The 12,796-nt window shown below is 30.2% G+C and overlaps 2 protein-coding genes across 3 annotated transcripts; one reads left to right on the forward strand and one right to left on the reverse strand.

Annotated features, from left to right (window-relative positions):
* Positions 1-216: 216 nt before the first annotated feature.
* Positions 217-2,316, forward strand: LOC110630179 (galactinol synthase 1). Its single transcript, XM_021777534.2, has 4 exons — positions 217-696; positions 786-1,106; positions 1,202-1,336; positions 1,842-2,316. Exons 1-4 carry the CDS (start codon positions 361-363, stop codon positions 2,064-2,066), a joined length of 1,017 nt encoding a protein of 338 aa, XP_021633226.1. The 5' UTR covers positions 217-360; the 3' UTR covers positions 2,067-2,316.
* A 764-nt stretch (positions 2,317-3,080) lies between these two features.
* On the reverse strand, positions 3,081-8,644 carry LOC110630529 (type 2 DNA topoisomerase 6 subunit B-like). Of its 2 annotated transcripts, none has more exons than XM_043949659.1 (12): positions 8,518-8,644; positions 8,247-8,355; positions 8,063-8,146; positions 7,879-7,905; positions 7,566-7,674; positions 7,410-7,485; positions 7,271-7,291; positions 6,253-6,449; positions 5,633-5,780; positions 4,264-4,454; positions 4,029-4,158; positions 3,081-3,489 (listed from the first exon to the last, which is right to left on the reverse strand). In XM_043949659.1, exons 1-12 carry the CDS (start codon positions 8,551-8,553, stop codon positions 3,178-3,180), a joined length of 1,440 nt encoding a protein of 479 aa, XP_043805594.1. In that variant the 5' UTR covers positions 8,554-8,644; the 3' UTR covers positions 3,081-3,177. The 2 variants fall into 2 exon arrangements, with proteins under 2 accessions (XP_043805594.1, XP_043805595.1); XM_043949660.1 differs by having other exon boundaries at positions 4,029-4,152; positions 8,518-8,643.
* Between the last annotated feature and the right edge of the window lie 4,152 nt (positions 8,645-12,796).

Here is a 12,796-nt window from a genome sequence, read left to right on the forward strand (position 1 = left end):
GCTGCATAAAAAAAAGTGGTGTTCATTCATTTTTTTATTAGTGAAAGAAAACTCACCACCCTAGACTTGAATCAAAATTATATGTAGTTTAATTTTACAAGACCTTGAAAGTGACCAAACCAACATGGAAATCTTGCATTTGAGTCTCATTTACACTTCATTTGGGGTGAATTTACTCCACATTTTACTTCTATTTAAGGAATCCAAGGGCAACATTGAAGGACTCAGGAATAGAAGGTTAGTAGAGTTAGCATCCGTGAGTGTTGCTGCTTTTTTACTTTCCTAGAAAATTCCTCTAAGCTTCTGCCTCAAAATCCTCCACTGGGTTACTCACAAAAACCAATCTTGATTGATATAGCCATGGCCCCTGAAGTTCCTGTGGACGTGTTTTCAGGTTCCGGCAAGGTCTGCGCCATTAACGCAGGCTACTCCAAGAGGGCTTATGTGACATTTTTAGCTGGTAATGGTGATTATGTCAAAGGGGTGGTTGGATTGGCTAAGGGTTTACGCAAGGTGAAGAGTGCATACCCTCTTGTTGTTGCAATCTTGTCTGATGTTCCTGACGAGCATCGTCAAATCTTGAAGTCTCAAGGCTGCATAGTTCGTGAGATTGAGCCTATTTATCCACCTGAACACCAGATTCAATTTGCCATGGCTTACTATGTCATCAACTATTCCAAGCTCAGGATATGGAACGTAAGTCTCATCATCAAACCATTTTTCCTCCAAAATGAGATTAATTAGAATAATTATACTTAACTAGTGTGTTGTATGCAATGTTACAGTTCGAGGAGTACAGCAAAATGATGTATTTGGATGCTGATATTCAAGTGTTCGAGAACATAGACCATCTTTTCGACGCACCAGATGGCTACTTCTACGCAGTTATGGATTGCTTCTGCGAGAAAACATGGAGCCATTCTGCTCAATACTCCATCGGCTATTGCCAGCAGTGCCCTGATAGAGTCACATGGCCTACAGACATGGGCTCTCCTCCTCCCTTGTACTTCAACGCCGGAATGTTTGTCTTCGAGCCCAGCCGTTTGACCTACGACAACCTTCTTCACACTCTCAAGATCACCCCTCCGACACCCTTTGCAGAGCAAGTAAGTTATCTTTTCTGGGTACATGGGAAATTGTTAAATGCTGCTGTCAACCACAGAGCTGTATTCATTTCTTTGTGATGGAACAAACATGACAGGATTTCTTGAACATGTTCTTCGAGAAGACTTACAAGCCACTTCCGCTGGTTTACAACCTGGTTTTAGCCATGTTATGGCGCCATCCAGAGAACGTGGAGGTCGAAAAGGTGAAGGTGGCCCATTACTGCGCTGCTGTAAGTATTAGATTAGTCTTAAATAATCAAGGCCTTTGTTGATTGGAAAATTACTATTTAATCATAGAGAATTTCATTAATTAGTGACTTAATTTTAAAAAATATATTAATATGTATCTAAAATTTTAAAAATTTTATTAATTAGTCTATCTAACGACAGAAAAATTAAATAATAGATATTTTTATAAAAGTTAAGCGAGAAATTAATAAATTTTTATATATCGTAGAAATTAAATAATAAAGTATTTAAGGTTGAAATTAACGAAAAAATTAATTAGTAGATTTTTTAAAATTTATTTTTTAATATTAATAAATTTATTAATAAATTTTTTTATACTATAAAGATTAAATAGATTTTTTAATTTTTATTTTCAATATCAATAAATTTATTAATAAATTTTTTTATACTATAAAGTTTAAATAGTAAATTTTTATCCATTTTAAGTTAGTAAGGAGGCTTTATTCTTCCATATTAATATGAATATATATATATATATATATACAGGGATCAAAGCCATGGAGGTATACTGGGAAGGAAGCTAACATGGACAGAGAGGACATCAAGATGCTAGTGAAAAAATGGTGGGAGATATACAACGACGAGTCGCTTGATTTGAAGCCTGAAAACTCAGTAGCAGTAGCAGAAGATGAAACTTTGACAAGGACATCCATTATGGCTTCCATGCCTGAGCCTGCCATTTCCTACATCCCTGCACCCTCTGCTGCTTGAAAAGTTTATATATAATTGGTCCTTGAGAGAATATTTTAAAGTTTGCTGTAATACTACCCTTTCCCTTTCTTTATTTTATATATAATATAAATAGTTATATATACCTTTAGTATCTTTTTTCTTTCCCTTCTTTTCAAAGCTACTTGGCCTCCTTCTTCTTCTTCCTGACCAAACTTCACACAAAATACTTAAAAAGTGTGAATAAAAGAATGTATTACTTTTGCTTGGAATAAGTATATTTTCTTTCATATCCTGATATTTTCTTCGTATATTGTAGAATTTTGAGGACCACAAAATGATTTAAAAAATTGGTGATGCTTTCATATTTAGTAATAGTCAAATATAAAGCATATTTAATTATATATTTTTAGAGGTTTGTTTGTTTTTGACAATTTTTGTTTGAGACGTTTTAGAGGCACTTGTGATTGTGCATATGTGGTAATTTGTGTGTGAAATTGCTGATGTGGATGGCTGGAGAGGGACCATCTTGTCGAAACCATGACATGACGGATCCTTATTGGTGATCATAGATTCAAAGGGTGTGGCCCACTTAAAGAACGTTCCAGATTTGAAAGAAGAGGCTGCCAAAGAGAGCAATCCAAGTGGGAGTCTTAAAAAATTGACACGTTCCACCTCGTCTGGGTAAAGGTAACGTTCTAATCACTGGTACATATACTAGAACTAAAAAGATTCCATCTGAAAGCCCATTGATTTATAATCAATATCTTAGTTTCAAATATATGTTACGAGATTCATATTCACAAATTGCCTTATGACATACATGTATTGAAGGCTAAGATACCAAATCTATTTTTCACGAAAAATTATTCGATGTAATTATACAATGATTATAAGGTAACACTGATTATTGAGGATTAAGTCTTGACACTTATTGTTACTAGTAAATATAAAAAATAATTTCCTTTTCTTGGGAGCTTTTCACTTCAGACTATATTGTTTATTTTTAAGTTGCATAGAATTTCTCAATAACTAGCCTCTTTCAGTTTCATGGTGCTGATCTCAGAAAAATCTTCAATATATGCTAATTGAAATTTTAATTGTTAGGTGTCTCTGTCCTTGATAAAAATATTCAAAGCAAATGACATAATTGCTAATCCAAGAGACTAAATTCATTCTCACCTTCGCATTCCTCGTCTTGAAAAATTGAATTCCAGCAGCGATCGTCTTCAAAAAGAAGAGGTGCAGGAGCCATTTCCACTTCTTTGCTTGTCTGGGACTTTCTATCGTTCATATCTATAACAGAAATGATCTTCTCCTTTATACTTTCTTCAACGGTTTCCCCTCCAATTTCTCTGTACTGCAAACCAAGAAGAGTAAAGCATTCTTCTTGGAAGTCTGAATCGTTAGATGACAAGATGAGGCCCGCAATAGATCTTGCAAGGTCAGGGGCGTAACTGCGAATCTGAGGTTGAAAACAGTTTCAGACTTGGAGTCTATTGTGGAGACATAAATTACTAGATAAGAGGTATTCTCATTTTCGAAATGCCTAAACAATATTTGTGAATACCACTTATTGACACAAATGACAACAAAATAGATAGAAGACTTATGCTCGGTTTGTTTTACACTGTGGAAAATATTTTTCACATGTTTTAGCATTTGGGAACTAAAAAATTTTTAATTAATGGAAAATATTTTTTTATTAAATAAAAAATAAGGTCAATTAAAGAAAATAACTTCTTTTTTCAAAAAAAAAAAAATTGCACTTAGAAATCTTATTAGTCGTATATTTTATTTTTTAAAATTAAAGCCAAATAATAGAAAATAAACTATTTTGATAGAAAGTATTTTCCGGAAAATTACTTTCAAATATAAATTATTAATATGACTATGCAGTTTGGAAATAAATGCCAAATAAAATGGAACATATTACATGCCTTCTTGTTCTGCAATAACTGTTCATTAACGCAACGAATAAGAGAGAGAGAGAGATTGATGTACCTTGAGGGCATTTGCACTTAGCAGAATTCCAGCATGTTTCTCCTTCAAATCATCCATTGCATGTTTAATTGCTCTTTTAATTAGACAACGATCTGTTTGAGTCCTAGGCCTTGCTGGGGGTATTGTGTTCTTGGCAATAAGTCAAGAAAAGTGTAGCAAAACAGCAATGAAGAATCTAAGAGAAAGGTTTAAGTGAAGATAATGAAGCATACAATTCACTGAAATTATTGGATATTGCTTGTGGTAGCTGTGGAGGACCATAGTTAAACGAGTATGAGGGGGTAAGTTCTCCCATCCTAGCAAGTCACCTTCTCGATCCACAATGTTCCCCCCAGCCAAACCATAAATTTTCCAGTCAATGCTTGTCAATGCATTTAGGATTGATTCCGAAATTGGGCAAGGTTTGTAATCTTCGAAGTATAATACCTAGAAATGAATGTAGCATCGTAAAATGCATTGAAGAAAAGAAACAAATTTTATAAACATCAAACAACATTTATGTACCATAAGAGGGGAAAAATGAATAAGCAATTAGCAATGTTTCAATATTTATCAAATTCCCAAAAACCAGTGTTCAGATTTACTAGCATTTCATAAAATAAAATTTGGAGAAAAAATTGACATTACTTGAGGTATCTCCCTCAAGCCCCCTGGCTTTAGTTTTGATGTTTTCTTGATTGAATCTAGATCATCAAATTCAGTTCGATGAACACAAAATGTAGAGTTGTAGCCCCGCTAGACATATAATTTGATGTTCCAACAGTCAATGCTTTGATAACATCCAATCATTAGACATTTTTAAACAACCCATAAAAGTATGCTTAGAAGTCTCAAACACGCATTGTGAGTACACACTACCCTGAGAGTCACATGTGCTCTTAAAAACAGTTAATAATGTTAGGCCCAAAAGAATGAAAACTACAAATGATTGTGTTAGCAATCTTATCCAGATTTACAAGACATTTATTCGTAGAAAGAAAAAGGGGATGCATGCCAAACAAGTCACTAATGCAGTTGAGTAAAACTAGCACCATATGCCCATGTCCCACTTGCTAGAAATGTTGTCTCCTATGTGTTAATAATGCTGTTAGTGTTAATAATTCTTTCATTCTTTATGGCATTCTTAATTGTAGGAGGGTGATTTTCTATGTTTTATCATACTAATAACTTTCTTCAAATAAAGAGGTTACCTCTTCCCAGTTCAGTTGAGTCAATAAAGGAGATATAATTAATTTGCCAAAAGTTATTGAGTACTCAACTCAAGAGATTTACGAGTTCTCTCTTAATGTGCTTGTGTTATAGTTATCATAGGTCGAAAAAAGAAGAACACTACCTCTCCATCAGCCATTAATCCTCAACTCCACCCACTCGCCCCATAACTAGATCCACTATCCGAAACCCTAACAGATAGTCACGGTCACGGTCATGTTCAATTTCTGTACTTAGCAGCCACATGTAGTATTAATTTAATTTTGCCAATTCTCTCTTTAAATAAGGAACTTTCCTTTTACTGAAACTTCTTAGCAAAGTAATCTGATAACATTATAAATAGAAAAAGAAAATAATAAAGAAGCAGGAAAAAAGAGAGGATAAATGAAATAGACCTCTGTTGTCGAGAAGCATTCCTTAAATAAAGGACAAGTTGGATCTAACTCGCTTAATATAATTACCACTTCCACCATCAGCCCAGATCTAGAACTCTTATGGCTTTCTAGGGTGCATGCGGTTCCACTCCCAACCTTGAGATTGTCCCTAACAAGAAATTGAGAGAGAAAGTGAAACAATTCCAACATACTTCTTTATGAAAATGCGTTCAATTTTCGCTCAAAATAAATTGTAAAGGAAGGTTTAACGTTGATAATAACCTTACTAAAAGCAAAACAAAGCAATCCAATTTAATAAATAAAGAAGTCTTTGATCTCAATCAGAATTCAACAGTTTTACTGCAGTGGTAAAACTTCTTCAGGAATTCACCAATTCCTGGCAAGTTGTCCTGCTGATACCTTATCAACTGTGATAGTATTTGTAATGCTATCTCAAGTCATTGAATTGACTCACACATTTGCAGAGTTGTATGCAATGCAAATATTGAATCAGAAAACTTCTAATTCTGAATCAGAAAATCATTAATGTTCATTAATTGAGATGTGAACCATCACACAGACTTCTTTGTGAATGCAGTGAGGTCCCGTTATGAACAGGAAGCTTGCATGGACAAGCTTACCAAGTTGAGAAGCATGACTTGCAATTTTGTGTTGATCTATGTCCATGCTTTAAAATATAATCTTCAAGGCCTGATTTCAGACGCTCAATGCTTGAAGTTGAAAAAGGTAAGGGATTGGTGTCATTTGCCAGAAAGATATTTTCACATTGTGATCCAGGGATATCCTCACATCCAACCACCAGTTCAATTGCAACATTCTGGGGGGCAAAAAAAAGGAAGGTGATCAGAGGTGCAGCACCAAAAAATACCATAATAGTTGGCAAACTTTGGCATGTCCCTAAATTATAAGTTACTATATTTACCATCTCTTTAGCCATTGAATTTTGATGATTAACACTTATATGGGTGACATTTAGCCATTGAATTTTGATGATTAACACTTTAATGGGTGACATAAGGTTAAATATTCTAGTTAGTCATCCCCATAACCCTCTGTGTATATACACAGAATTTCGAAGTTCTGTCATTGCAGACTTTTATGCAAGCATTACGTCCAAACAATGTAATATTCAGGGGGTTTCTCTTCTATTTTATTTTTCCAAACGAATTTTATGACTAATCTTTCATCAAGTGATGTTCAGATAAAAGGAGTAATGCCATAAAGAATGAAAGAATTTTAGTCGAAATGTAGACTATCATAGATAATCACTTAATATAAATAACAAATGGATGCCAAAGCCGCTATCTGCATATTTGGATAATAAAACTAAGGGGAGTGGAAGATAAATGATCAAAGCCGCCAAAAAACCAGCTTGCTTGAGTAAATGAATACTTCTTATCAGTAGCTTCATCGTATTATTTCCATGATGCAAATTTAGACAAATCTTCCCCCTCCGCCCCCAAAACCCCACCCACCACCCACCACCCCCCACCCAAAAGGAAATATATATCCAGTGGGAACTTAGAATCCCAAAAAGAAACATGCCTTCGGACCTATTAACAAACTCTCGTTGAGAAAGAAGACAAATAACACCAATCAGTCAATAAAAACAGCATTAGAGTTGCAAGTTTAACTCACGGGGATCTTTAAAATGAGAATCTGCAAAAGGAACAAAGAAGAAAATCGATGTAAATATGGATCTATAGACACGCATACAGACCATATTATGATATTCAAGTAACACGAGACACAAAGTCCTCAGAGTACAGCAACAAACCTTTCGAAAGAAATCATTGATGTCCGCAATTAAAACATCAATGCTCTCAGAAACAGACAGACATATCTCAGTTCCGCTGGAGAGAATACCAATTGTCTCAGATGGAATACTGAAAACTCAAACGTGAAAATTTCAATATATAAAGGATATAAATGCCTGAATTTTACGCCATTCTTTGGATTTGAAGGTAGCCGAGTCATTCTTCTTCCAGAAATGGTTTCTCTTAAATTTAAAAGATAACGATGAACCTCATTATCACAAAAGCCTGCAATCCCCAGAAAAGAATAGAAGAAAAAAGCGGAAATTAAATAACATACCACTCTAATTTGGATTCTAATAACTAGAATGTCATCATTCTTTCTTATGATTGATTATAATGATCAAATACAATGAGAACTTAAGGATTCTAATCACTACAATGTCATCATTCTTACGATTGATTACAATAATCAATCACAAGAGGACTTACTGGTAGTTGTGACAGAGAGCAACCCATCTGCACCAGAAGGGTAAACGTCAAACAATCAATTAAAATTTAAAATGAACGGGTACAAACTGAAATGATTTGGTGTTCTTCGCCATGAGACAAGATATTTACATTTTTTTTCTTAAAATAATTAGAAAAAAAAGGTTTCAGAAATGTGGCCACTTACCCCACTTCTCCACGGCAATGTCTTCCCTGATGTACCTCAGGTTCTGAAACTCTTCCAAACTGCAACCTGTACCAGTATCAGAAACTGCAAGTAACAAACAAAAAATTAATCCAAAAAAATTGGAGACATGCTCGTAAAACTGAAATTAATACAAAAAAGATGAAACAGATGGACGTCATTTTACTTGAAATCCGAATGATGGGAGCATCAGAAGCTGGAGAAGATTTGAGAATAACAGATAGTCTGCAAATATCTTCAGATAGACGGCATCTTTGAAATGCAGAAGAAATTAACTGCAAGTTGCACGAAATTTCGGCTCAAAAAAATGATTTATTAAAAGAAAAAAGAACAAAACAAAAAAAAAAAAAAAAAAAAACAAAAAACAAAGAGGAAAGAAGAAGAAGAAGAAGAAATGAGAGTGTAATGATTGATGGTGATGGTGATGTTGAACTGACGTGAAAACAGAGCTTTGAAACTGAAGAAGAAATCATTGAAGAAATTACAGAGAAAAACTGCGCTATGGCAAACTGTGCTGCCTATTAGCCTACTACTGGTGTTTGTTTGGTTGAATTCAATTTGAAGCTGGAATTAATTTTAGGAAAAGAATAAACATTTTATTTAAATATTTTAGTTTTGAATTAATTATCTAAAATATTTTAACTTTTAAAGAAATTTTAAACAAAATTAAAAAATAAAGTTAGAGATAATTTTGTGAAATTAGATTTTTCGGTAGGTATTATAAATAAAGTTTATTACTCTATTACTTTATATAATATATATATATATATATATATATATATATATATATATATATATATATATATATATATTACCACTCATTGCAATATTCATAATTATTTATATTTTTATAATTTTTATTTAATATATTATTTTTTAATAATCAATCAAAAAATTAAAGAAATTTCAAACTATATGTTTATTTGATTAAACAAAAAAAATTATTCTTAAAAAGTACAGCCTAACTTTATTTAGGATAAAAAAATAATTATTGTAATTTTATATAAAGTATAGATTATAGATTTTAAATTTGAAATTTTTGAATAATTTATAATCATAATTGAATTTAAAAAAATTACAACAAATGCAAACTTTAAGGTTTGACGTTTTATAGAAAATTCATTTAATTAAAAAAGGTTGTTGTTTAATTCATAAAATTTAAATTTAAATTTAAATTTAAAATAAAATAAATAAAATCTTATCCATTAATTGAATGATATTTAAATTTAAATAGAAAATTCACTTTAATTAATAAATTAAAGATTTTAAAATAATTATATATTATATGTATTTTTAAACTAATAAAAAATATAAAAAATTGTAATTTTCTATTAAAAGCATAAAAAATTTATAATTTACTACTCAATATATATTGATCTTATCATTGAATAAATCAGATATATCAACAATACTCTCTTATAAATTATTTATATTCTATTATCTACTAAATAATGAGTGTTTTTATACTAATTTAATAAAATTTTCTTTTTAAATTGGTATTTTAATAAATTTTAGAAATTCTCTTTTTATTTTTCTTATTTTAAGAATATGTTCATATAAAATTTTTTGGCCTTAACCACGACAATATTATTAGAAATTAAGATGTTATAATTTTTCATTTTATACTTTTTATTAGCCGACAAATAATTTTAAAATTTAATACAGTAAAAAGTAAAAATATCTATTATTTTTTTATTTTAATTTTTTTTAAAATAATAAAATTTAAATGAATCGATTTATTTTAAATAAAATTAAAATTAATATTTAAATATTTTAAAATATTAAGACTGTATAATTATCGGGTGAAGTGGGAGCTACGAGAGCAGAGAGCTACGAATTTGCCAATTCTAACCTTCACAGGGTATTTTTGTCTTTTCTCTAACTATGAACAGAATCTTTAATTCAAATAGATAGATGGACCTTGTATTTTAACGTATTGAAAGTGCAGGGAGTAAATAGGCTATTTTTCAAAATACAAGAATCAAACTGTAACATCTAACATGGGACAAAACTCAATGACTAAATAATTCTCTTATTTTAATTGTAAAACCAAATAGCAAAACAGAAACCTTTTTCTTTTATTTTCCCTAGAACAGGGGTGAGCAGAATTGGGTTGAAACCGAAAAAATTGATCAAACCGAATTGATTTGAAAATTTAATTCAGTTTTTTATACATTTCGATTTGATTCGATTTTTAATTTCAAAAATTTTAGTTATTTCGGTTCGATTCGATTTTGATCAGAAAAAATCAAAAAAATCAAATCGAACCGATTAGTGGTAATAATATATTTTTTCAATAATATAGAGAAATTAAATTATATTAAAATTAAAATATTTTAATTAAATTTTAAAATATTAAAAATAAAGAGTAAAAAATAAAAAAATTATTAAAAATCGAAACCGATAAAACCGAACCGAATCAGACCGGTTCAGTTCGGTTCGATTTCTGACCAAAATCGGTTCGGTTCGATTTTTATAAACACTAAAATTTTAATTCTCGGTTTATTCAGTTCGGTTCGATTTTAAACCGAACCGACCGAATGCTCACCCCTACCCTAGAAAATATATAAAAAAAAAAATTGTTGCTTTTTATTTTACCTTCTTATCTTTCGTTTTTTTCATCTTGGCTTATTCTAAAAAAATTTTCCAAACATGAGGTAAAAGTTTATAATTTTATGGAGTGTGAGTAATAAAAATGTAAAATAAATAGTAGGTGAATTATTGAGAAAAAAAAGTTTAATATGGATATTTTATTTTAAAATACTGGTAAAATGCACACTTTGTTCTTTTTATCCTTTTCATAAAGAAAAAAAAAAGAAAAATTAATTTATTTTTGTAAATTGTGAATAGCTTTACTTCTAAAATCAAATTTAACTCCTTTAGAGAATAAGACACATTAAATACCTTAAATTGAATAAAAAATTTTATAATAATTTAATTCAATTTTTTTATTAAATTTATTATTTAAAATAAAATCATTTATTTTTTTAATTTATAAATTTTCATTTTTAAAAAAACAAATTAATGCATAATTTTATAAATATTTATTTATTTTTTATAAAATAAATCACCCAATAATAAATTCATTTAACCTTTTCCTTTTGATGACTGATGGTTTCCTCAGTCCGGTACAAGGTACAAGGTCAGGTCAGGTCCATAACAACAGCACTTACCCAAAAAACAAGATACTTCTTCAACAATCCGGCATGGATCACTCGGTCATGAGAATTGGAGCTTGACTATCCGTCCTCAAGGTCGGACCTCCCTTGAGCCAGTCCCCTTACATTATGCCCGATAATGGGGCCCCGTAGGAGAAGAGATATCCGGCCTACATACCCAGCAGACTTGCTCACACGCGTATTAGGGGAAATTAAATAACTGTTACGTATAAAGCATATATCTGATATTTTCGTACGTCCGTATCCGTATGGCAGAGACAGGTGGCCCAATGGCAATGAAGTCGTTACACGTCACTGGCAGATAAAAGAAAAGAATAAAAGGAGATGAGCATCATTATCTTGGACTAAGCTTACAAACCCCTTGTAAAACCCTATTTTCTGGATCTCAGATTATCACCTTTTATATACAATTTGAAACTATTAAGTTATTATCATTTAGAGAATAAAACGTATTAAATATGTTGAATTAGCAAAAAAATGAATACAATGTTAAAAATATTTGAATAATTAAATTATCTCTTTGTCCCTTTATGTGGGTATGGAATACTATAAGAAAAATAATTAAAAAATTAAGAGAGATATACTATTTAGTCTCTAAATATTATCATAATTAATAAATCAGTCTCTATATTTTTAAAAATCTATTAAAACGTTATTTTCTTTTCTTTTCATCAATAAATAGTCTTTCCGTTTTCTTTTTCATTAAAAATAGATAAGAGATAAAAAAAAATTTTAAAATTTAATTTTATTCTAAAATAAAATTTTTTATTTAGTCCATAAATATTGCCATTATCAAGAAGTCAGTTCTACATTTTCAGAAATATATTAAAATATTTTTATATTTTTTCATATCTATTAAAATGTCATTATTGTTTCTCTTCGTTAATGAAATAGTTATTCGTCCTCCTCTGAAAAAAAAAAAGAGAAGATGATGAAAAATAAGAAAAAGAAGAAAAAAAAAAAAAGAAGAGAAATAAGATGATGAAGAACAAGAAAAAAAAGAAAATAAAAAAGAAGATGATGAAGAACAAGAAAAATAAGAAAAAAAGAAATAAGAAGAAAGAGAAGAAGATAATGATAAAGGAGAAAAAGATGATGATAATGAAGAAAAAAAAAATTGTCTTTTTCTCCACCTTTTTAAAGAAAAAAAAAAGAAAAAAATCTAAGAAGAAAAAGAAGAATTGCCTTCTTCTTCTACTCCTTAAAAAAAAAAATTGAAGAAGAATTGAAGGAGGAGAAGAAAGATAATGAAAATGGAGAGAGTAATTTGGTCATTTATTATATTTTTAACGGTAAAAATAAATGAAAAGATTATTACGTTGAAGGAGAAAAAAAATAAAAATATTTTAATAAATTTATAAAAATATAAAAATTAATTTATTAATAATAACAATATTTAGATATTAAATTTATTATTATGTTAATAGAAATACGTATGAGGTGGCATATTATTAAATAAATAAATATCCACTAATTTAAATTGTTGATGTGCACTTTGAATAAACAATATAAATTAGCTATTAATAAATTATAAATA

Source organism: Manihot esculenta, chromosome 13 (genome assembly GCF_001659605.2).
Source record: "Manihot esculenta cultivar AM560-2 chromosome 13, M.esculenta_v8, whole genome shotgun sequence".
NCBI classification, from domain to species: domain Eukaryota; kingdom Viridiplantae; phylum Streptophyta; class Magnoliopsida; order Malpighiales; family Euphorbiaceae; genus Manihot; species Manihot esculenta.